Here is a 23,888-nt window from a genome sequence, read left to right on the forward strand (position 1 = left end):
CAGACGAAGCGGCGACAGCACATGCACCGAGGAATGTACTTTCTCGGTCCACTTCAAAATGACGATTTCAGTTTTGGGCGAAAACAAGAGCTAGCCGATAGACGCAGGGCACACCACGTCATAGCCCGGAGTACGGCGCACATGAACATACGTTTTAGGTTGCAAGAAAGGGTAATATACGCGTGCACGCAGCGATCGAAACTGCCGCGTTCAGAAAGGTTCTATTTTTTTGTCGCATTTCAGCCAAACCTTAGCGATATTACACCGTACTTTACGAGCGGCTACACCGGGCAATTAACAACGGTTTGACGCAATTTCAGACGCAGGGACTTACTAGAAGCACCGCGAATTAGATGTATTTGGGGCGAGATTTATTCGGAAAGTCCAGAGAATTTTGTGTAAACCAACTATGTTTATTGACCAATCGGTGATAGCCTAAAAACTATAATGATAATTACGAGCAATAAAAGCTTCATTTAACTTCGAATTTTGGCATACTGCTGACTGTATCCTTTCGTAACCGCATCGGTGTCGACCACAATCGACATTGGTATTCGCGCATTACGTCCAATATGTTTACTAACACGCGGGGGCTTGAAATCGTTGCCCCCGCCACTAACCATTATAGACTCTATCACTTTTTTTGCAAAGTGATAAACACTTGTCAGCTTTTTGCCACCTGAGTACGTCGATGGCTTAACCGCCGTAATAAGGCTGTCAGAGTCGTAGACAGCTTTTGGATACTGTAGAACTAGAATAGACGAGTACTATCACAAATCAAGTACATTTAGATCGGGTGACCGAGGCGGCTGACATCGCATCTTCATCTTCCAGCCAGCAACCATCCCAGCACGTTCTAGTTGAGCATCACCTTCTTAAACGTGAGGTCCTGTACTGTCCTGCTCGACGACCACGGTTGTGCCTCTGCGAACTAAAAACAAAAAAAATTAATTGAGTTGCAACAATAAAAAATAACAATAAAAAAATACCTGGCAGTTTCGATCGAATTGCTGGAAATACGTTTTCGACAAGTAGTTCGCGGTAAAGAGCTCGTGTCATAGACACACCCTTCGTAATTAGCGTACCTTTAGGACGATTAACGAAGCTCCGAGCCGCCTCGACCTTTTTAACAATAGGCCAAATGTCAATCATACCATCAAAGTACTATTTCTTGTAAAAGTCGTAGCGAGGACGCGCGACAGCGGCTAAGAGCATGATTTAACCTATGTATCTCTTGTTTGCAAAGGATCGATAAGGCAGCTGCTCACTGGCTGTGAGGTAATATCTTGTGGCCCTTTTCTGGAGGGTATTTTCATCTACATGCACAGTATTGTACATGTAATGCATGCGGTACATTTGAGCACCTGAGTCAAAACTATATAAAAAAGATAAATATTAGCTATTTCAATAAAAAAGGTTATGTTTAAATATTTTGAGATGTTACAGTACCTAATGTCATCTCGACATGCGATAAACCCCATTGAAGTCGTTTTGTCTTGTGAACATCAGTCAGAGTAGGTTTAACACGAAAGAATGCGCGACGTAGGGTCCCATCAGCACGCTACCGTTGTAGCGTAGTGCGTGGTATAACATATGCAGCCACCAGTGCTCGCTGAGTTTGCCTCTGGCAAAGTGGCACCCCTTGGACGAGCTCGATAACTTCTTGCACGGACAGGCGCCTTCCGCGCTTGGGTTGCACTCGCTTCTGGTTGGATATAAAGATTACCTTTTGGCGCGACTTCCAGATCCTTTTTGACGCTGTTGCGACACATATCAAAAGCCTCCATATCTGCGCGGACTGCTCCACGGAGCAGTTTACCGTGGATGATCCGTTCAGCAAGGAAAACAACCACATTTGGGCGAGTTTTAGGCGCAATGTCCTGTTTACCAGACGTTCTGGGCAGCGCGCTAAAAACCAAAATACGGGGTTGACTTTACGCTAGGCCAACCATAATTTTAGTTACCCGCAGCAATGCAAAACCAGCGTCCCTTTTTATCCAATAAAAATAGATTTTCGGTTATGTGCGATCAATAAAAAAACCAATCATCATTTTGAAACGGGCCAGAGAAGTACCGGATAGTTCAAGCCAAACAATTTCCAGATCTTGTTGCTACTGCAAGGATGGACTCAACCCGTGTTCACCTGATCACCACAGGATGCTCCACGGTGCAGACCCATTCACCGCGGAAGGCCAGAAGGGTGGAGGCCGACACGCATGTTCCGTGCCCATAGCTTGTTGCTGACTACCATTCTAGCATCGGTGGAGTTGATATCCATGACCAGATTGGCTTACCACGCTATTCAATCCAGCGGTGTGTAGCGCTCAGAAAGAAGTCGAGGCAGCTATTCCTAGCATTTGTCGACATGGTGGAGGCCAACGGCGTCACCTTCACAGGCTAGCTATGAAGCGGAAGGGAGAACGAATCCCGACACACGCCGGGTACATGAGACGCCTTCTCGCGAAATTCCTTGCTATAACCGCAGTAAGTTTTCAGCACAAATTGGTTTGGTGAGGACTTGGCCAACACCCCCCTTCAGGCACCAAATAGCTTTACGAGGCAAAGACCGGAAGGCGCAGGGGAGAAAAGTAGAGCCGTCGGGTTTTTTGCAGGGTGTGCTTCGCCTTGATTCCACCAAAGGTTGAAATTTGAAAAACGCTTCTATTGCCGAGCGTGCAGCAGCATGAGAGGGTACGTGTCACTTTGTAATACGGCCCGACGCACGGAAACCGGGAATACACAGACGTGCCGCAAGGTGTGGCACGTAGTGTGGTGCATCAAGTTAATCATTCATTTTCACCTACGAAAGACATATTGATTCAGAAATCGCAAGCGTGGTGATGACTACAGCAGCAGCACAAACAATGGCGACACCGACGCCAGTAGCTGATCGTAGTGGCAAGGAAAGGTTAGTAGCTAGCTTACTAAACAAATATCAGCTTTATTTTGCGTACAATTCAGTCGTCTGCTCTCATTCTTGCTTACCAAGCGTTCGGGTGTTCTAGCCTAGTTACTTCTCTGTATGTTTAGATTTAGCCGAATATGTGTCGAGCGTGTCACTACGGTGCGTGGTGCCCGTCCTTTTCCTTCACTGGACTCAGGCGTAGAACTTGTTTGGGGCGGCACTGGCAAGGGTATTTTTTTGCCGCATCCACCGGTATATTTTTGTTCGGTGAACGTCTAGCTCAGCAGCCAAGGTGACAACTGATCTGGCCTCTCCGAGACGTAAAGGCCCCCGCAGATTGGCTTTGTTTATGTTCTTTGTGCGCCGTGTCATTTGCACAATGGGGGCGGGTGTCATTTGGCGTGGAAGTGAGATTGTTGGCGCGCAGTGAGCATAAGTTTTTACGGGTGTAAGAAGTGCGCACGCCTCTATGCAATTGTTACTAGAATTGAGCTTTTTACCGGTGTAGCATTGGATCCGTATTGGACGGTACTGATGAGGGTTAAGCTTAGCAAGAACATACTGCTATGGAGGGCGATCCTTCATCTGGTACCTTTCAGGTCGACACTGTGTGATCATTGTCGGTTTGGCTAGCCCGTAACAATCCATTCTTTATTTTTTAAAGCTGTTCGATATTCTGACTTGCGCCGCAATTGACTGCTTTGCCATAAAACAGTGGGTGCCCTTTTTCTTGATAAAAAGGCTGATACAGTAAAACCTTTCCTACCTGATAAGTCCCGTGGACGAGGTCACTATCAGATATAGCAAGTTCATCAGATTTGAGGGGGGCATTAGCGTTTTATCACCATGTCCCACCTCGGCTGGCTCCTTCCTTCTCTACGACTCTCATTTTGACTTTTACCATGGCTCGAAAACTGAAACACGTCGGCAAACTAAATTTGGGGCAAACGAAACCAATTCGCTCGTGGAAACTGGAAAAACCGACGCTATCGCAGGAGCAGCTTGCCTAAAGGGCACAACGAGAATTTGCAATGATCAAGAAGCTTGCTCAAGGGACTATTTCGGCAATACTATCGCAAACACGTCGATATTAAACCGTTCATAAACAAGATTTGTAAGCACGTCGGTCGCGACCACTTGCATTTCCAGAGCTGGATGACGTACTTGCTAATTGGGTCTTCCACTGTCAAGCACGGCACGTTATGATAGATGACAATATAGTGAAGACAAAGGGGGCCCGGCTGCTCAAGCAACAGTCTGTTAATGAGTCGGACAAACTATCATTTTTCGAATGGATGGCTTGATTCCTTCCAAAGCCGGCATGGTTCTAAAAGCTTTACGTCGTTTGGTGAAAGTGGTTCGGTGGATATGGCGTCACTCCCAATTCAACGTGAGCATTCGTGCTACCGAGAAGGATTATGCGCTAGCGGATATCTACTATTTCGACGAAACGGGCCTATTTTACAATTTGTGTTCAGATCGAACGATTGCAAGCACTCAAATTGAAGGTATCAAGAAGGGTAAGATACGAATAATGGTTGCGATTGCCTGCAACGCAGATGTATCGGACATGAGAGGATTTTTTTATTGGGCACGCTAGTAAGCCAAGATGCTTCAAGAAGAAGACCGGCGCTGAGCTCGGCTTCACGTACAGAAACAACAAGAAAATGTGGATGACAGCGCTTCTTTTCCGCGAGTGGCTATACGAATTTGACATAAAGATGAAGATTTTCAAACGCCACGTTGGCCTTCTCATGAAAAATGCGTCTGCGCACATTACTGTTGGGTTGGAATTGCAATATGTGAAAAATCACTTTTTGCCGCCAAATACAACTTCCAAACAGCAACCTCCAGAAGCAGGAAGTATTGCATAACCGAAGCGGCGTTATCGTTACCGACAGCCCCAGCACGCATTGGATCTCGAAGAAGCCGGTAATGACAGCAATATATATGCAATCGACCAGCTGGTAGCTATGAAATGGGTGAAGGCTTGCTGGAGACATATCGACGGCGAGCTTGTACGGAATTGTTTCAAGCACCCAGGGGTAATACGCGGCCGCTCATCATCCTGCTGTTCCCAAAAAAAAGTTGACAGCATCTTGGAAAGTGAGTTGCTCGAATGTATGGCACGGCTACGGTCCGTAACCCAAAGGACATTGCAGACTTCGTTTGCAACGCTGCGGGGGAGAACACGAAAATGCAGTCGTTTTCAGCAGCGGAACTCTGGAGCAACACAACTGATATTGCATTCCTGGAAACTGCTACGGAAAGCATGCCCACTAAATATAATGATGCTGTAGAAGAAGAGAGCTACGCTATGACTGCAAAACAAGGTGTTGATGCAGTCCGAGGAGTACTTCTAATGTTAACGGACCACCTATATTTAGAAAACAAGTTGGAGAGGGACCTACCACTGCTTCAATCGCGTGCACGAGAGAAACTCCGATTAGAAACTGAGGAAGCACTGACTCAGAATTCGATTATGTGCCTTTTTGCTGCCACTACACGCTCTTAAGTAAACAAAAATGCATACAAATTTAAGATTTGTTTTGGGAAAAAGCATATCACATTACGCGTTTCAGCACTATCAGATTTGTCCCATAATAATAGATAACTACCAAGTCGGTGGGTCAATTCCATATCAGATATACCAGGATATCAGCCTTTCAAGGTATCATAGGACAGGTTTTACTGTACGCATTTACTCTGATGTTTAACTTATGTGTCACGTGTTGTAGATTTGGACAAGGGGAGGTAGTTTGTGCATACATGTGGAAGTTTCTTCCCTTTTTTCGTGTCTTGTGTTAATTAAAAAACGTACCCGTACTTAAACGCGAGCATATCATTTTTTTTAAGTATAGCCTGGCAATAGATAACACGTTGTATTTGACAAACTGGGTGGGTTTCTAAAGGAGATGGGAAAAACGTTTGTTGAAGCATTCCCGTTGCTATATGAGGGTAGGTGCTCAGCCTGCGCCCGAGACCAGCGTTGCTCCCTGTGTGGGTGGCGAGCCCAAAATCTGTAGCGTCGTTTTCTTTAAGATTTGGTATTGAAAAACAAATATGCGTTCACTGAGTCCCTTGCTTACAAATTTCCTATCATTTTGAAACGGCCCTGAGTTGTTGTAGATCGTACTTAAGTACACATTAACTCAAGGCAAGTCAATAATATTATTGCGCAATTTCGAGCAGAACGCACAATACATCTAATTGAACTTCATCCTAATTGTCAGTCAGTGCGCTACAGTATTACATGCATAATTTTAAGCACTATAGCTTTCTCAGACTGTTGATAATCGAAATAAAGATAGCTACTGTGAAATCGGTGTACCGAAGTACTACAGAACGAAGTATATATATCAAAGATATTATCTTTGATATACCGCTGTTGTTCGATAACCACCGGAAACGAATATCGAAGACACACGCTGTTACACGTCTATGCTAGTAAATTAGAATTACAAATTGTGATGGCTACATGTCTCCGCCGTACCAGTGTTGCTTAGCAAAACCGATCGTCGATCATATCCAGATGCTGTGCTCGTTTACTTTAATAAACTCCCCGAATGTCATTATAAAAAAAAAAATTGGAAGTGGATAAAGTCACACATGGGATCCACTTCGAGTCCGGTAATTTAAAATAAAGTCCCGAGAAACAAAATTTCCGACAAACAGGAAAATAGAAAAACACCCCTTCCTTCCAGCTCCCCCCTCCTCCGTGTCACCCCCTCTCCCCCTTTCACCCGCCCCCGACGATTTCCCGCCGTTCATTTCGAAACAGGACCAAATTCGACAAAACGGCGAGCGTCGCGTCGACTGGCTCGGGATCGGACGGCGAGAGTGAGCCTGCCGAGGCACGCTCTCCGGAGATACACGTCCCGGAATCGTGGAATACGTCTGCGTGTGCTCCCCCGTTAGAGCAGCGCTGTTACACAACGTGGGGTGCATTTTTTTCGGCGTTGGAGCAGTACCAAGAGCAGACCCACCAAGTGTTCCGTAAGCGTACCTCTACAAGTGCTGCATCTAGGAATGCTGAATTAGCGAAGCGAGGCAAGCTGACAGAGACGACAAGAATTCCTGATTCGTTCGACAAATACTACCGGCGACTTTGTTGCACGCATGGCTGGAGTCGGCCCAGTCGGTCTACTGGCAAGCGCTCCAACTACTTTGTCAAGTCGACGGGGTGCGAGGCTCAGATCTCGGTTACAGTGGTGTGGTCAGGAGATCATGGTTTTCAAGTGAAGATAACCCAGCAGAACACGACGCACAACCACGGCCTCGGACCAGACAAGTATAACAAGCACTCTGCCAATCGACGTATAGATGATGAAGAGATGCTTGATTTTGTCGACGAGCTACAAGCTGCTGGAGCAAAAAAGAAGTTGATACTTGCATTTTTGCGGCGTCGCTCAGGTACTAGTACTATCATTTGCTGTTTTTTATTGCTATAATATTGCTGAACTAATCTGTTTCATCTGGCAGGCAAGCAGGTAACCCTACGCGACGTGCACAACATGGTGCAGAAGCTTAAGGAGCAACGCCGAGGATCTACTACTGTTGAAGCAAGGTTAGAGTCCAGCCTTAGAGACTTCTGCTTGCGAAAAGGAAACACGGCTACCATCTACGTGGATGATGACAAGTTGGCTCAAGTAATTACTTTCCAGACTCATCAAATGCGGCGCTTTTTCGAAGCTTTTCCCGAGGTTTTGATGATCGACGCGACTCACAACACTAACGACGCCAGATACAAGCTTTTCAATTTCATGATTCACGACGTTTTTGGCCATGTAAGAGCGCTTCATCTATCTTTCACGTGTCTGACCGTCTAATGTTGCTCGTTGTGTTTGTTTGCACGGTGACTACTTGTGACTATTGTGGCTTGTTGACAAATGTGTGACTTTTGTGGCGATTTACTGCGGCATTGTGGTGCTTTGTGATTTACGTGGTCGCGTTGTGGCATTTTGTGGTTTTGGTGTGGCGATGTCGCATTTTGTGACTTTGTGGTTTTTGTGTGACTTGTGGCACACAGGGCCAATACGTGCAGCATGCCCTTATGGAGAACGAGAGTGCAGTTTTCTGATGAAGTCGCTTTTCGCCTAGGTTCAACTAGCGTTCAAGAACGTGTATGTGCCTTTCAAACGAGATCTTGAATCAACCTTATGTGAAGCTGCATCTTATAAGTAGCCACGAATATGTCTGCATAACTAGGACTGAGGCGGCCGGCACGTCGTCTCCTTTAAGAACCATAAATGCTTTCGTCTTGCATGCGTGTTCGCAAGCTCGCGCGCCCGTTTTTCGACTCTCTTCATGACCATGCAGCATGCCGTGCTGCATGGGATAGCGTAAGCACTTTTCCACCATGTATCTGCTTTCATGAGTCCATCAGCAACCGCTACAAATCTCCGTGTCCGACCTGGAACCGCGTTGTTGGTACTGTTGGCAAGGCACGAGCTGCGCGGCCATGCCCATAAACATGCTCTTACTTCGACTCTGCGGTGGTCTTGACAGCGCTGTACGACTGGGTGATGCCCACATTGCATGGCTCTCGGGCACTTGGTCACATGTCCAACGCTGGATAGCTTGTTCGAGACCTTCAGCACGGCGGCACAGCCTCCATGCAAAGCAAATCACGTCGTGACGAGGACGTCCCCTCCCCGTGCTACTTGCATCTCGGACGCTTGTTTCCATCGTCTTCATCCGTCATTCCTCGCGCGTCCGCAGCGCCCGCGTCGCCTCTCACTGCGGCAGAAATCTGACTGAGCGAAGTCTTGCGTACCGTCGTGCAACACGACCATTAGCACAGCATTCACAGCACATTTCGGTATGCGCAAGCACGCGGCACGGGCTGAAATTTTTGAAATATATCGGGTAATTTATTTTGATAGTGTGCCCTTTTGTGGCTTTGTGACGCTAGTATTCGCCACACAAGACGGAGTGCCGTGTCTGTGTCACTAATATGCGCTTAAGTACGAAGTCACACTCTTATTGTGTGATTCTAACACTGGTCATAAGAAATAGTACAATCGAGAAGTGGTGCGCCTGTTCAAAAATACTAATTTTAAAGTATACAGGCAAAAGGAACGCAATGCGATTATGTAGTCCCGTGGGTACAGTACATGAAGGAATAGATACGTGTCATTCAACTAACAATAACGAGGCTCTCGACTTTAGGCTGTCAACTCGTTCAAGCTGTATAGTTTTATTTAAAAGCAGCTTTCAAATTGGACCGGTATGAAAAGCAAGGCGAGGATTTACCGTTGTCCCAGTACTCTGCACGTAGCTATATTTAAACACTAGTAAAAGGACCGTTTTATCCGGTTACTACTAATATGTTATAAATAAATATGTTTTGGATAATGCACCTCGTCAAAGATTAGTCACTGTGGCAAACATCCCAGCGACAAAGCGTCTTTGATTTGAGCAAGTGATCGCGTGATGACAACATGTATTGTGTGAACCTCTCGAAGACCTGGCGTCTAACACGAGGGATCCATTATACCAAAGCTACGATACACAAGGGGGGGGGGGGTCTTGACCGGTTCTTAAGGAGTTTCTAGCGATAAAATGACTTATTCGTTAGTGAGTTTGAGGCTGTGTGCACTGTGTCGCTTTAAACGTAGTATACAGTACATGTTTACTTCGGTTCGTAATCCCCAATCATCTTTGTCGCATGTCAATACAAATGTTTAGAGCTTCATCACAGAACAAGCACGATTCCGCCGTCTGTTTCGAACAAATCGACAGTACTTCTCTCAGTAACACTGAGCTCATTTTTCAATCTCCTACGGACTTCGCTGATCGTTTAACAAGCTCCACTGACGGCTTGAGCCTTGTGATACAATATACGTTATTCCGCTTTCAGCACACCTAACAACCCGGCCCTGAGCGACGCCGTGGTCGGCACTGTCATGCAGCGTTCCGCTTGGCAGACCCGAGACAATCCATCTGCAAACGTTGACGACGTCAGAGGCAACAGCCTCATCGCTGCAAACTCGTATCGTCAACGCTCCAGACGCCACACATCCCGTCACGCACACTGTCAACAACCTTACTAGAAGTACACTGTCGAAAACCGTATGAAGACCACCGATGCGTCCATGGGTGCCGTTCTGTCACCCTCCATTGCAGAGCTGATCGGGCAGAGTGGCTCATCGTCAAGAAGAAAGCGAATTTCTTGCCTTTTATCCGATCTGAAGACCGTGAACAGCATCAGCGAAAACATTAAAGGAGCCAACAGTTTTCTCACTCCGGAGTTGCAGCACGCCATCGTCGCGGATGCTTTGAAAAAGAAGATCCGCCATCGAGAGCGTTGTCGTATCAACCAGGCACGATACCGACAAAGACAAGTACAAGTCGAAACGGATATTGAAGATGCGATCGACAAACTCAAGTCGGAAATAAAACAACTCGAGAACAAGACCTACAGCGAAACTCGACAGCCAACAGCGCCGACAAGTTGGGCTCTGGCATCCGACTATTTCCGTCAGCTCAATTACTACGTGTCCTCTCCTGAAAAGCTGTACAAGTCGGCATTCAAGTTCATCCATGAGTTCATGGCGCCGGGTGCCGAGGACAGCTCGTCATTTGAAGCTGACGAGTGGCTCAAGAACTGGAGATTGTCCGCCACGTACTTTGAAGATGTCCACATGGAGGTAAAGGGCATGAAGACGCCAACGTCCGATACATTGATTGCTGGTACAACCACCAGCATGACCATCACATCCAACACGCTCCGCCTCGCATTCCCTCACCTAAACAGAGATGGTGTCGGTGGCACTAAAGGTGGCGCGTGGTCACCCCTTGCTTCAAAACTGCTGGGTAAGAGGCTCGTAATGTGTGGCTCCGTCATTTTTCGTTGGGATAACTCAACCGGGAAAGCAATGAGTATTCACTCGCAAGCGGACATGATAACTCCAATGATAAAGCTGTTAGGTACCTTAGAGGACGTGTCGAACGCATTTTACAAGGCACGAGTGACACCAGACGACAACTTTACGAGATGCTAGCTTCAGAAGAACAACGACTAGCATGAAGCAGTTTGAAAGTGGATCTCTCGTAACGTATGATATGTCGTTATAAAATAATTGCTAATGCTTAGGTCCGCCCGAATTTACATTTCTAGTACTTCGAAGCAAGTTTTCATTTAGCTTGAAAGTTACACTTGTAGCCAATTCTCGCTGCAGAGTCTCTACACCCAGTGGCTGGTTTTTCCTTACTCGTGCAATTGGCCACAGATTTGTTTTTGCTAAATTGTTACGATAGGGTTTTCCACATCATCTCCAGGGTGTATTCCTACAGTACTGTCCTGTTATTCACACGTGTAGAGTAAAGACACCATTTAATACGAATAGTTATTAAGCATATGCCTGCCTTCCTATACTTTTTTAATTTGTTAAGACGCCATGAAGCCTAGCGTTCATGTTTAGTCACACAAACCCGGTCAGGTCGTAATACATGAACGATGTTTGCTTAGGACTGTTGCACTTTTGCCTGAAAATCATTATCATTATGACCACTCCTGATTTAGGACAGCTGACCCAGATAAGTCAGTTCATTAAACTTCGATAATCGCCAAAATGCCGCTTTATTCATTGTTCAAAACTTTTGAACAATGTAAAGCGGCATTTAGCTTTTGAATCAAAAGCTATCGCGTAAAGGACGAATGACTTTCTTTACAACTGTGAATGCATTGGCGATGTCTCGCGGGCGCTACGGGTACGTATGTACCCTTTGTACTCAACATGGGTAGCCTAAACGACTGTGACTTATTTTGTGCATATCGACAACACAGCCTATGCACGATAAAGGGAATCCCTTCACCGTTATCTTCGCGACAATTGCGTAACGTTATCTGGGGTTTCCCGAAGCGATAGCGATGGAATAACGATACGTGTTTTAATTGGCTAAAATGAATTCTTTATTCGGATTGGCTAACGTACTATTGTCGACCTGCATTTGCTCACTGCTGCCGACGGCACTAACTTAGTGCCGTCGGCAAAAAAAAAAACCGTGTAACAGTTAGGTCTTAGTGCCACTAAGACCTAACTGGTACACGGTTTTTTTTTAATGACTACAAGGCAGCCAGTAACCAAGCCCAACACCACAGAGCAGGTATCCGCCATCCTCAAATAATGTAGCGAGCGCAACATGCCGGTGGTGACGCTGGGGGGCAACATGGGCCTGGTGCGTGGCAGCGTTCCAGTGCACGACGAAATTGTGCTGTCAGTGACGGCGATGAACAACGTGGTGTCTTTCGGCGAGGAGTCTGGTGTTTTGGTGTGCGCTAGTGGATGCATTTTGGAGAATCTTGACAATTAAGTTGCCAGGCAGGGCCTTTAAATCTTGGAGCAAAGGGTACTTGCAATGGTGGCTACAAACGTTGGCGCCCCTTGAATATGGAACACGTCGCGGCACGGTGCTGGGTACCGGAGACGTTCTGGCTAATGGTATGGTAATTGACAGCTTGAGCACGATGCGCAAGGACAATACTGGCTACGATATGAAGCAGGTACTTATGGATTGGATGGTATGCTCGCTGTGGTTACATAGGTGTCGATCCTGATTTTACGTCGCTCTGTTGGTGTGTGACGGCATCGAAGCTGGCCGAAAGATATTTGTGGAAGCAAAGAGAACTTAGGTGAAGTGCTTTACGCGGTTAAATTTATGGATCATCAATCCCTAAATAGACTCACAATCTGGACAACCAACCCTCTCGAGACGCCAATCCTTACGCGCTAATTGGTATGACGTGATACGACATAAAGAAGCTGAAACAAACCTTGAGGACGTGCAAAGCTCCGCGTTCTTGTTGATTACACTGTGACTCAAGACGAGGCGCAGGCACAAATACTGTTTGTACTACGCGCATATTTTAACGCTCCTCAGTCTCGCGACTACGTGAACAAGTCCAATAAACCAGTACTACAAGATTGTACGTAGTTTCCGAAATAAAAAATCAAGTTACCGTACTAATTTCCTATCAACCTGACATCGCTTTGCTGTGACTGTGTTGCTGGCAGTTTAAAATGCTCGTTCGGATGGGACTGACGTAAATTTCACTTCATCATTCGGTCATACAACAATACCGGAATGTTACCCGCCATCTTCGTCACTGTTATCACTTTGCTCCCTGGAAACATTGTCATCATTCTCTTCGTAATTTTCGCTGACAAACAAAGTATCGCGAATAATATCGGGGGCTAACGAGCAGCGCCTCGTGGTGACTACATTTCCGCTTTTTGAAAATGCACGTTCGGACGGTGTAGTAGGTCGCAGTAGTGAATACAAGACGGTCGAAGGAAGCTGGTACTTCCTTAAAGTATAGCCGATTGTATTGTTTGTGTCTTGGTAAAATGTAAAGTGAGATCGAAACATGCATGCAATCCAAAGCTCTACATAGCTATCACCAGCGTCCCAGTGATAGCCCAGCCTCTAGCAAGGACTCCCTAACTAGAACCTTCACCAGCTTGAGATGACGAGCTGCAACTTGCAGTTGTAAACTGCAACAACCTGGCACGCTGGTGGCTGACTGCAACCACATGCTGGTTGTCCAGCTTGCTCGTCACTCTCGACTGTATAGTGTGGTCGTGGTTGGGCTTTCAAGCCGCCACCCACTACAGTCCCCTTTCAAGCCCAACCTGACCACTCGGGCAAATTGTGCTTGTACTCATTTTATTACATAATAATTACCGCTCGGTAATACGCTGTTTCATCATGAATAACCATGTGACTAGTCATATGACTAATCACGCGGTCTGCTTTATGTGACCAACTTCAACATATTGCAGTTGAAGTCTTCCTTGCCATGCAAATCCAACAGAAAATGACCAAAACAACCACAATTCCAAGGATAAACCTCAATTCAGTGAAAGTATAGTCGTTATACTGAGGGGTATACATGTATACACGTAAAGCTTTAGCGCCGCTTTTTTGGCGCTTCTAGTGCTTTAAGGTGGCGCTCAAGCTTTGAGTCTTTGGCTGTAGCAACATATCCTTGCACTAACGTACTCACGTCCTTGTGCAGTGATACTAGAGGCTCCCACGAGTCCTCTATTGTCTCTAGCCCATGCCACCCAACTAGGATTTCGTAGGACCGGCTCCGGTCGTTCCAGCGGTGTCGACGTAGCTCACGCACACGAAGGATGATGCCCTGAGCGGCCACGTGCTCCAAAAGCTCTTCGGTCACCTCCAAATCCTTATCGGCGAAAAACTTGAGCCTCGAGGCGTGCATATTAATTTAAAAAAATTCAAGTTCCGAGCCTGATACAAGGTGCTTCACCTTGAACACATTGTAGGGTAGAGCTGCAGTAACTGCGTAGGGGCCGATCCATGTAACGAGCAGTTTGATCTGGCCTTTCTCGTCCACACGAGAACGCAGTACATAGTCACCTACGTTGAAGTTGATGATGTTATCACCTCGCTCCTTTTTCTTGTTCAGTAAAGTCTGCTTGAGACGGGCGTCTTCAACTGCCTTGTGCATCTCCCGAATACTAACTCTTAGTTCATTCAGGCTCGACTCGATCTCGGCTGAGGTTCGAGTTAACTGTACACTGGGATCCACCTCTGGTCCCAGGTATACCGCCTGTAGTGGTGAAGGGGGCTCCAAGCCGGTAAACAATTCACCAGGCGTCTTGCCTGCCAGTGACGGCACGGCAGTATGATTTAGGCTAGCTTGCACGATAGGTATTAATCTTGGCCAGTCTCTATGGTTGAGCTTGTAGTCCAGGATGAGAGCTCGTAAAACTTGAAGAATATCTCTGTTCACTCGTTCCACTGACCCGTTGATCCATGGGCTGTAAGTAGGCGAAAAAATCTGCTTGCACTTTAGTCTGGTACACAGCTCCTCGATCACTTCGTTCTTGAAGTGTGTACCTTGGTCGCTGATCCAGTCGTGAGGGATCCCAAATCTACTGTGCCAATCCATGATTGCATCAGCAGCAATCGTACTTGTAGGGGTTTCACACTTCACGAGTTCACAATAGTGACTAGCGTCATCTTTTAGTACCAATAGATACTGCATGTCACCATAAGCTTCCCCTAAATACAGAAAATCCCAGTGCAACGCTTGGTTTCTTTCATTGCAGCGGTATGTTTCACTCCAGGGCCTCGGCACTACCTTCCCCCCCTTCACGTGATGGCAGAGGAGGCAGCTTGCCAAGAATCTCTCAACACACTGACGAAGTTGCGGTACGTGGAAGAGTCGGCCGATATGTGCCATCATTGCGTCTCGACCTCTGTGTCCCTGCGGGCCGCAGTGTGCGATGATGCACAAGCGTCGACGCAGATCAGTAGCGTTGACTGGTATCCATAGTCTCTCATCCTTGTGCCAGATGCCATCGGCATCGTCGTTGAGGTCAGTACGTTCTGCAGTCGTCCCAAACCGCCGTTGTGCACTCTCAATAGCCTCTAAGGTAGGCCACACGAAACCGGTATCATCAAGTGGCCGAAGTATTAAACGCTCGTTCTGTTGCTGCCGGCGAGTACTCACTCTCTTTACACGAGTCGTAGTTGGCATTCGAGCCCACCTTGAAACCATGTCAGCCCAAACGTTATCTTCGCCAGCAATGTGATGGATTTCGTATCTGAACTCACCGAGCTTCATAGCCCACCGCAATAGTTTCCCTCGAATATGTTTTTTTTACCGTAGCATCAGGGGCGAAAACGTAAATCAGATTCTTGTGGTCGCAGTATAATCGAAATCCCGCAGGTCGGAGAAGCAGGTACGGCAACTTGTCACAAGCTGCCACAATTGCAAATGCTTCTTTTTCGATCACACTCCTATTTGCTTGCGATCCCGAGAAAGTCCCACTCAGACAGTGTAAGAGTTGGTGACGCTGTTCGTTAACAGGTTTTCGGGTCTCCCAATCATGCACGTCGGTCACAATCACGCTCCAGGCCGTGTCCGAGGCGTCAGTGAACACTGAAAGCTGACCATCGGCACTGGGGTGAGCCAACTTAGCCGCAGAGGCTAAACAGTCCTTTACTTGATCAAAAGCAGCTTTTTCCGCATCGTTGAGGGTCACTGGTAGCCGGGCTGCAGCTCGTTTTGTCCGTTTTCCACCTTTCAGAGTTTCATCGAGCCGCTTCTGGAGAGTTCTAACATGGCCCGCATAGTTAATCAGACTATCTCTCATCCAGTTACAGGCACAGAGAAATTGTTGCAATTCTCCGGCGGTGGTGGGCAGTGGCATCTCACGTAGTGCAGCGATGCGTTCCGGGTCGTGTCGTACACCTTCACCGTCAATTATCTTCCCGCACCACTTCACAGAGCGCTGAAAGAGACTTGACTTCGCTGCACTAAGCTTCAGGCCAAATTCATTCATCAAACTGAAAAGCTCTTCTAATTTATCCAGATAAGTAACCACGTCGCCTGCATAAAGCAGGAGATCATCAATCCAGATAAGCAAGTGCTGATGGAGTTATTTCTCGAAACACTTCTCCATAGTCATCTGAAAATGAAGTGCTGCATCACTACAGCCTTGAGGAACTCTGGTTGGCGTAAATACTTTTGCATCAGTCATGTAGCTTAAGATTTCTTGACATGCTTTGGCTAATGGCAACTGCCAAAAGCCTTTTATAAAGTCAAAAAGTCCAAAGTACTTCATGTCGCGAACATGCTCAGTAATAACCTGTAGAATAGGCATGACGCCAGCGATTGGCTCGGTTTCAGCATTGGCGGGCCGGTAGTCGCTGGTTTGACGGTATTCGTCCTTGCCTGACTTCTTAACAGGCAGCGCCGGGCATGCCCACCGACTTGATGCGTTTTCATACACCCAACCAAGTTTAACTAGCTCGTCGTTGAATTCCTGCAAGAATTTGCGAAGGTGCGGCGGATATTGCCTCGGCTTACACCGGAAAGGTTTTGCTCCCTTTCGTAAGCGTAGTTCTAGTGGAGGGACCTTAGCAGGGGGATCTGGACCCAGTTTCAACCTCCAAACATCGAACATGTACACAATCGTCCGCAATCTGTCCACCTTCTCCAACGGAAATCCATTATCGATGGCCTTCGCGATCATATTCTCCACTGCTCGCCGAACGTCATCGTCCGGAACAACTCCAAACAGGAAATCATCTTCAAAAGGAATTGGATCGTCATCGTCCATCGCACTCCTTTCCGCCAGCTGCTCCAACTGGCTGTCTATACTGATACCAAGGTCCTTCAAAATGTCCTCACCCAAAATGAATTCATCCTCGTCAGACTCAATCACCAGCACTTCATAGGGCTTCACAGGTCTTACTGGTCCAGCGGCAGTATAAAGCATCACATGCAAGAGTACAGAGTGTTTCGTCACAATCTGGAACTTGCCAACAGTCTCACAGAAAATCGGGCGAGGTAGTATAGTCGTTCTCACAGTACCACCCAACTTCTCCAGTTCTTGCAATTTTTGAGCACTGATTATGCTTCTTTCCGCCCCGGTGTCAGCGCAGTAGGGCATGGACAACCTTCCTTCAACAACAATTGTTTTGTCGTGTCTTAAAAGGCAATCCTTAATGCGCCTTAACCTTCAGGCATCGCTTTCGGCCCTTTTCGGGGCCTTATTGCGATCACGGCGGTCGTGCATCTTCTTCAGTAGCTCTTTCTTCATGTCTGCAGATGCATCCGGACAGTGTACCAGCCAGTGATCACCCTTGCAGTGCAAGCAACCTCCGGTTGGTGGACTAGAACCCGTGCCTTTGCCGTTTTTATGCTGTCCATGCTTAGCGTCACCGCCACCAGCCTTCTTACCACCACGCTCAACCCTACGGTACTTCGCCCTTGGCTCGTTATGCTCTTTGGTTCCGTTGGTTTTCTTTGTTCGCTCAAACTGAGTTGAGGAACGAGAGCGCTTTCGGCGTTGGAAGTTCCGGTCTTGCTCAAAGGCCTTGTCCAGGATGAGTTTAAAAAGCTCTTTTTCACTCTCCTTGGCAATCCTTGCTTGGTATTTGATGGTAGTAGTAATCTCCTCGCGGAGACTGCGGGGCTCGAGAGATTCGACGAGCAGCTTGCACTTTAACCGCTTTCCCTCGTTACCTGTGAAGAACTCCTGCCAGCCCTGTTCCTCGATGAACTCGCGGCTCTTCGCAAAAAAACTGCATCACCCGCTCCCTGACATCGCTTTCTGTCAAATCCATTTTTACATTTTCTTTGAACAGAGTAGCAACATCTGGTACGGTATTGTTTTTGACGGACGATATGATTTCGTCCACCTTGGTGATAATGAACTCGTCGGTAACCGTGTCAATGTCCACCTCCCAGTCAAATTCGTACCAAACTTCAAGAAGTCGCTTATTGAAGGACTTCTTGACGCTGACCAGCACCTCAGCCATTTTTTCAGCGTCGTTCTTGCATCTCATCGTTACTTCGTCTTCGTACTCGCGGCGAAGTTTCCGCCACTGTACCAGAGCAGCATGAGACGTGCTCCTCAGTTGGGGAGCAGCCAGCGGCATAAACAGTGCCACCGGAACCGTAGACGAGTCGTTACCCGATGGACTTTGCGTCGTTGTTGAAGTCCCTGGTGTCGTCGAAGTACTCCTTGTCGATATCGTCATCTTGACCTTAGCACTGCTAAAGAATTCTTTGTAGTAGGTCGCAGTAGTGAATACAAGACGGTCGAAGGAAGCTGGTACTTCCTTAAAGTATAGCCGATTGTATTGCTTGTGTCTTGGTAAAATGTAAAGTGAGATAGAAACATGCATGCAATCCAAAGCTCTACATAGCTATCACCAGCGTCCCAGTGATAGCCCAGCCTCTAGCAAGGACTCCCTAACTAGAACCTTCACCAGCTTGAGATGACGAGCTGCAACTTGCAGTTGTAAACTGCAACAACCTGGCACGCTGGTGGCTGACTGCAACCACATGCTGGTTGTCCAGCTTGCTCGTCACTCTCGACTGTATAGTGTGGTCGTGGTTGGGCTTTCAAGCCGCCACCCACTACAGACGGCACAGAAGTTGCTATACACCCGAGCCACTTTCTAGCCAAAGCCGATACGATCGGTTATTTAGTTCGTCGTTTCGCCCACCAGTCCAATACATCAGTAGTAACAGGAGCTCCATGTGCATCTCTTAAATATTGCCGGACTTGAGACTCGCACTCGTCTTTCAGCATATCGTCGGCAACACTGAGCGGTTCTTCCACATACTCGTCCATCCCACCGCTAAATACGTCTGTCAGCCAAGCTACATTTTGCCTCGTTGAGCCGGACTGGGGAACTGAATCGTTGGCTACCTGCGCAGCCTCGTTGTAACTGGATTTGTTTGTATTTATCTCTTTTGCCATCTCAAAAGCTGCAACTTTGAGTCGAGATACAGCAAGTGTAGATTCACCATGACTCAAGTGCTTCAGCTCGGCTGACCGTGGGTCCAGCACTGAAATCCACAGCAAATCCGGCGGCAAGCTGTCCTTAAACCGCTTGGAAAAGAGCTCAATGTACGTTTCTCTGACTGAATGCATTAATGTCTCCACTCGAGGACCAAATTCTTCGTTAGCAACCGATCGAATGATCGGATCAAAAATATTGGCGTTGTTTAGCTTCCTCTCGATTGACCGAAGTACTGGAACGGCAATTACCAATGTAGGGTACTTCTGTACTCCCAAACCATCGGTAGCTTTGGCGAAAGGCTCAAGTAATGTGACTAAGCACCGAAAAGTAAGCCGGGTCCTCGACCGTAGGGTGTGCGGAAGTGGGGTAAGAAAATTCACCAGTCCTAGCCGCCAGATCAAAAAAGGCAGCTAGTGCACTGCGTAACTCTAACATACGTAAGAGCATGGCGTATGTGCTATTCCAACGAGTAGCACAGTCGGTCTTAGGAAGAAGTTCTTTACTTTGAAGGCTTTTCAGGCAATCGGATCCTTTTACTGAACGACTGAAGAACACTGCAAGCTTGCGAAACTTTTCAACAACTCCACGTAATTTCTTCAAATCTGAACGAGAAGATTCACAAGACTCTGCGATATACCTGTCAACTTCTTCGCAGGCCTCCTGTTCGAGTGCATCATCGAATTCACCATCCGTCTTTGCTGCCGCTAGCATTTCTTTAGATGTTTTGTCAGCTTTTTTCTTGACAATTCCAGAGCCAACAATTAGGTGCAAACAATGCGCTAAGCATGACATCAAGTCGAGATGGAGCAAGTCACAGGCTTTAACTCCGTTTGATGCACCGTCACGCAAAAATTTGACGCACTTATTAGTCTGTAGACCCCACTCCAGCATGCTTTTCTCCAATGAGTCTGCAATGTGGTAAGCATCGTGCTTTCCCGGTAGGAGCTTCACTTCGAGTACCCAACTGTGCATTTTGAACAAAGTATCCAGATAGTGTAGCGTAAGGCATATAAATGCGAGCTTGCTTCTGGATGTCCAAATATCACTTGACGCGGAGTAATAATCGCACTCAGCAGAGACTTTCTCCTTTAATGTTTCTCGAAGTTCAGCGGCAATTACTTCAACACGTTCTCGGGTCTTCCATGGCTTAATGATATTAACTCGGCCGCACACTGAGTTGATGTATCGTGAGTACTTGCGAAAGTATTTGTCGCTAGTGATCGAAAGCGGACGCATTGACTTAGCAACCCAGATCGAAGCTAAATCATCAGCCCTTAATTGCTCCTATGCTGTTGCAGCTTCTTGATAGTCTGATACTGTAGGCAAATTGTTCGGCTTTGTGTGCACCAAAATCTGCGTTTTGTTCCTCCGACGAGATTCTTCTTCTTCTGTTGCTTCTTTTAGCTCCTTAGGATGGCGTGTCTTCATGTGTTTGGTTACATGGGCGGTATTGGACTTTTCAAACGCTATCGCAACATCACATTTATTGCAAAAGGCGCACCTGGCGTGTTCAGAGCGCAAGTCGTCCATATGTATGTGGCTATAGTCGTCCTTGCAAACAAGCTGGATGAAACGCCAGTGTTGAGGCTTTCGCATCTTGTGCATGTTGAACAAGATCCGCCGTGGTCTGGAAAGCGCCAACGCTGAACCAGAGGACCCATTTCTGCCACCACGTTGCGCGCTACTCGGTGTCCTGCTACGGCGTGTTGATTGAGAGCTGTTTGGCGTTTTGTGGCTACGCCCACGCTGAGAACTGCCGGGAGTCTTGCTACTGTGGTCACGGTAGGAATTACTTGGTGTTTGATTTGAGTGTGAACGCTGAACGCTGTCCATACCACTTTGACGCGTCGCACTGGCGGGAGACTTACCAACACGCTTGCGGCGAGCACTAGTCGTAGCATTACGATTGCGCAAAATTGATCCGCGCTGCGGTGTACTTGTTCTTTTTGCTGGAGTATTTGCTGGTGTAGTAGCTTCACATACTTCGTGACCACTAGGACCCACGAAAAGACGTTTATAAGGTCCTACAAGACCGTGAGAATCGGGACGCTTGCGTGTCGGACATCTCGTAGCTACACCATCATGATGAGAAGTTATATTCGCGGAGGTTACTTCAGCAGCAACGTCGTGATCGTGTCCTGTTAGGGCCCCGTAACAAGGCCCAGCCGGCCTAGCGTCCGTATTGTCGGCGTCATCAAAGGTAAGACGGGTACGTATTGGCGGACTAGTCGAATGTAACTCGTTAAATGTTCGGCTGAGCGGTTGACCGCGCAACGCAAACGTGTTCGCAACTGATCCCAGACCACTACGGTCATCCTGATGTCGTAGTACTTCTTCGTGATGGTCACTGGCTCCGGAAGACATGCCCTGAGACCACACCGTTGATATCGGCGGCAGCAATGGATCCATGGCTACTCTAGTACTCGAATGGCGAAGTTTTGAGCGGTCGGAAGTGTTGACTCGACAAATCTGATCGGCGGTATCGAAGGGGCGCAAATAACGGTATCTTTGCGCAGTTCTTTTAGCGGTACCGGTAAAATTCTAACGTTAAGTACAGCGATAACACGTAACGTTGAAGACACTACAGTAAAATTCTAACGTTAAGTACAGCGATAACACGTAACGTTGAAGACACTAAAAGGGATCCACCCTATCCACGTGATAGATCCCGTTTACCTACTCTCCCGAGAGTTCGTAATCCGTAAAGCGCGTAAGCTTCCAGCTGGTGACGCAGACTCCTGGCTTCTTCGACTACTAGGTAACAGTTTCCAATTTGCTTCGACTATCGCAGAACGGTAAGCGCCTCACCAATCGCCGGCATCCTGTATCTGCAGTATGAATTCGTACGCTCTCCTTCCGCCTAATAGCTCGGCACTAAGCGACGCCGTGATTGGAGCTGTCATGCAGCGTTCGACCTGGAATGCGCGTGACAGAACGTCTAATCGCATGGGGAACAGTGCCAACGTTGCGCACTCCTGCCAACAGAAGCCCAGACGTCAGACCCAACGCCACGAGCTATACAAAAAGCTATTCAAAGGCTCCCATGAGAGTCCCGCTAAGGTGTCAGTTGCGACGTCCAAGAAAACTGTGCTCTCGTCATCAGTCGCCCAGCTTATCGGGCAAACTGATTTAACTTCGGGGCGAAGACAAATTTCATGCCTTTCGTCCGATCTAAAGACTGTACAGAGCATTATTGAAAGTATCCAAGGGGCTGACCACCATATCACACCGGAGTTACAGCAGGCGATCGTGACTGAAGCCTTGAAGAAGAAGATCCGTCACCGAGAGCGCTGTCGTATCAACCAGGCACGCTACCGACAGAGGCAGATGCAAGTCGAAACTGGAATTGAAGATCAGATCAATAAACTGAAAGCGGAGATCAAAGGCCTAGAAAGGAAGAGCACCGACACTGTTCTCCCTCCATCAACTCCAACGAATTGGCCGTTGGCATCCGAGTTCTTTCGCTTGTTGAATTACTACATGTCGTCGCCCGGAACGCTGTACAAGATGGCATCCAAGTTTCTCAACGATACGATGGCCGCTGATGGCATTGATGGTGCAACGTATGGCCCTGAAGCGTAATTGGACAACTGGCGATTCTTCGCCTACTACTTTGACGATGTTCGTGTGGAACTCAAGGGCTTGAAGACACCAACTTCTGACACATTGGTAGCTGGTACTAGCACCTCTGTAACCATCACAGACAACACGCTTCGCCGCGCATTCCCTCACCTTAACAGCGATGGCGTCGGTGTGGATAAAGGTGGGGTGTGGTCTCCCGTAGCTGCTAAAATGCTGAATAAGAAGATCGTCATGCAAGGGTCGGTAACGTTTGGCTGGGATAGGGCCACAGAGAAAGTGACGAGCATTTACGCGCAAGCAGACTTGGTGACACCACTGCTGAACCTGCTAGGTAGCTTAGAGGACGTGTCTTGTGCCTTCTACAAGGCACGAGTCACACCCGACTGTCGATTTGTTAGAGGTTCTTGAACCAACATACTAAGCTCACTGGTCGTAAGACCGGCGGCGAGACGCTTGTTACCAACTAATACGGGGTACCAACCACACCGGGAGCTAGCTTTTGTTTTAGCTGTCTATTACCAAAATTGGGTACTCACAACCTTACTACTACAGAATGTAGCATTGCTGAACGGGGTCTGAAAATCGAAGTTCCACAGCAGAGCTGCTAGGCTGATGAACCGAAGCCGATTTCAAACTGCTTACTATTCTGTTGTACTTTGTCCATAAGAGTGAACCTCTTCTATAAGTAGAAATTCTGCATTCGGGTGTCACAAGTGCCTTCGGGTGTCACTAGTGCCTTGTCAAAAACGCAAGTCACGTCTTCTAAGCTACCGAGCAGCGTCAGCATCGGACGTATCATGTCCGCCTGCGTGTGAATACTCGTCACTTTTCCTGCTACGCTACCCCAGCGAGAGAGCACCGAACCATGCATAACGATCTTTCGATCCAGCAGTCTGACCGCAAGAGGAGACCAAATACCGCCCTCTTTGCCTCCGACGCCATCGCTGTTCAGGTGTGGGAACACGATGCTTAGCGTCTTCTCTGTGATGGTCAGGCTGGTGACAGTGGCAGCACTCAGTGTGTCGGGCGCTGGTGTTTTCATGCCCTTAAGGTCTACACGAGCGTCGATCAAGGAAAGAGCGAGTAGCCTCTAGCTATCCAG

The 23,888-nt window shown here is 47.5% G+C and overlaps 2 protein-coding genes across 2 annotated transcripts; both read left to right on the forward strand.

The window, feature by feature from the left end:
- Positions 1-9,981: 9,981 nt before the first annotated feature.
- Positions 9,982-10,911, forward strand: PITG_07437 (uncharacterized protein; the record flags this gene model as incomplete). The annotated part of the gene is made up of 2 exons (XM_002904418.1): positions 9,982-10,723; positions 10,847-10,911. The coding sequence occupies 2 exons, from the start codon at positions 9,982-9,984 to the stop codon at positions 10,909-10,911; spliced, it is 807 nt and encodes a 268-aa protein (XP_002904464.1).
- Positions 10,912-22,150: 11,239 nt separating this feature from the next.
- On the forward strand, positions 22,151-23,194 carry PITG_07438 (uncharacterized protein; the record flags this gene model as incomplete). Its single annotated transcript, XM_002904419.1, has 2 exons — positions 22,151-22,782; positions 22,888-23,194. The coding sequence occupies 2 exons, from the start codon at positions 22,151-22,153 to the stop codon at positions 23,192-23,194; spliced, it is 939 nt and encodes a 312-aa protein (XP_002904465.1).
- Positions 23,195-23,888: the final 694 nt, after the last annotated feature.

The sequence above is a fragment of the Phytophthora infestans genome, genomic scaffold (genome assembly GCF_000142945.1).
Source record: "Phytophthora infestans T30-4 supercont1.11 genomic scaffold, whole genome shotgun sequence".
Taxonomy (NCBI): domain Eukaryota; phylum Oomycota; class Peronosporomycetes; order Peronosporales; family Peronosporaceae; genus Phytophthora; species Phytophthora infestans.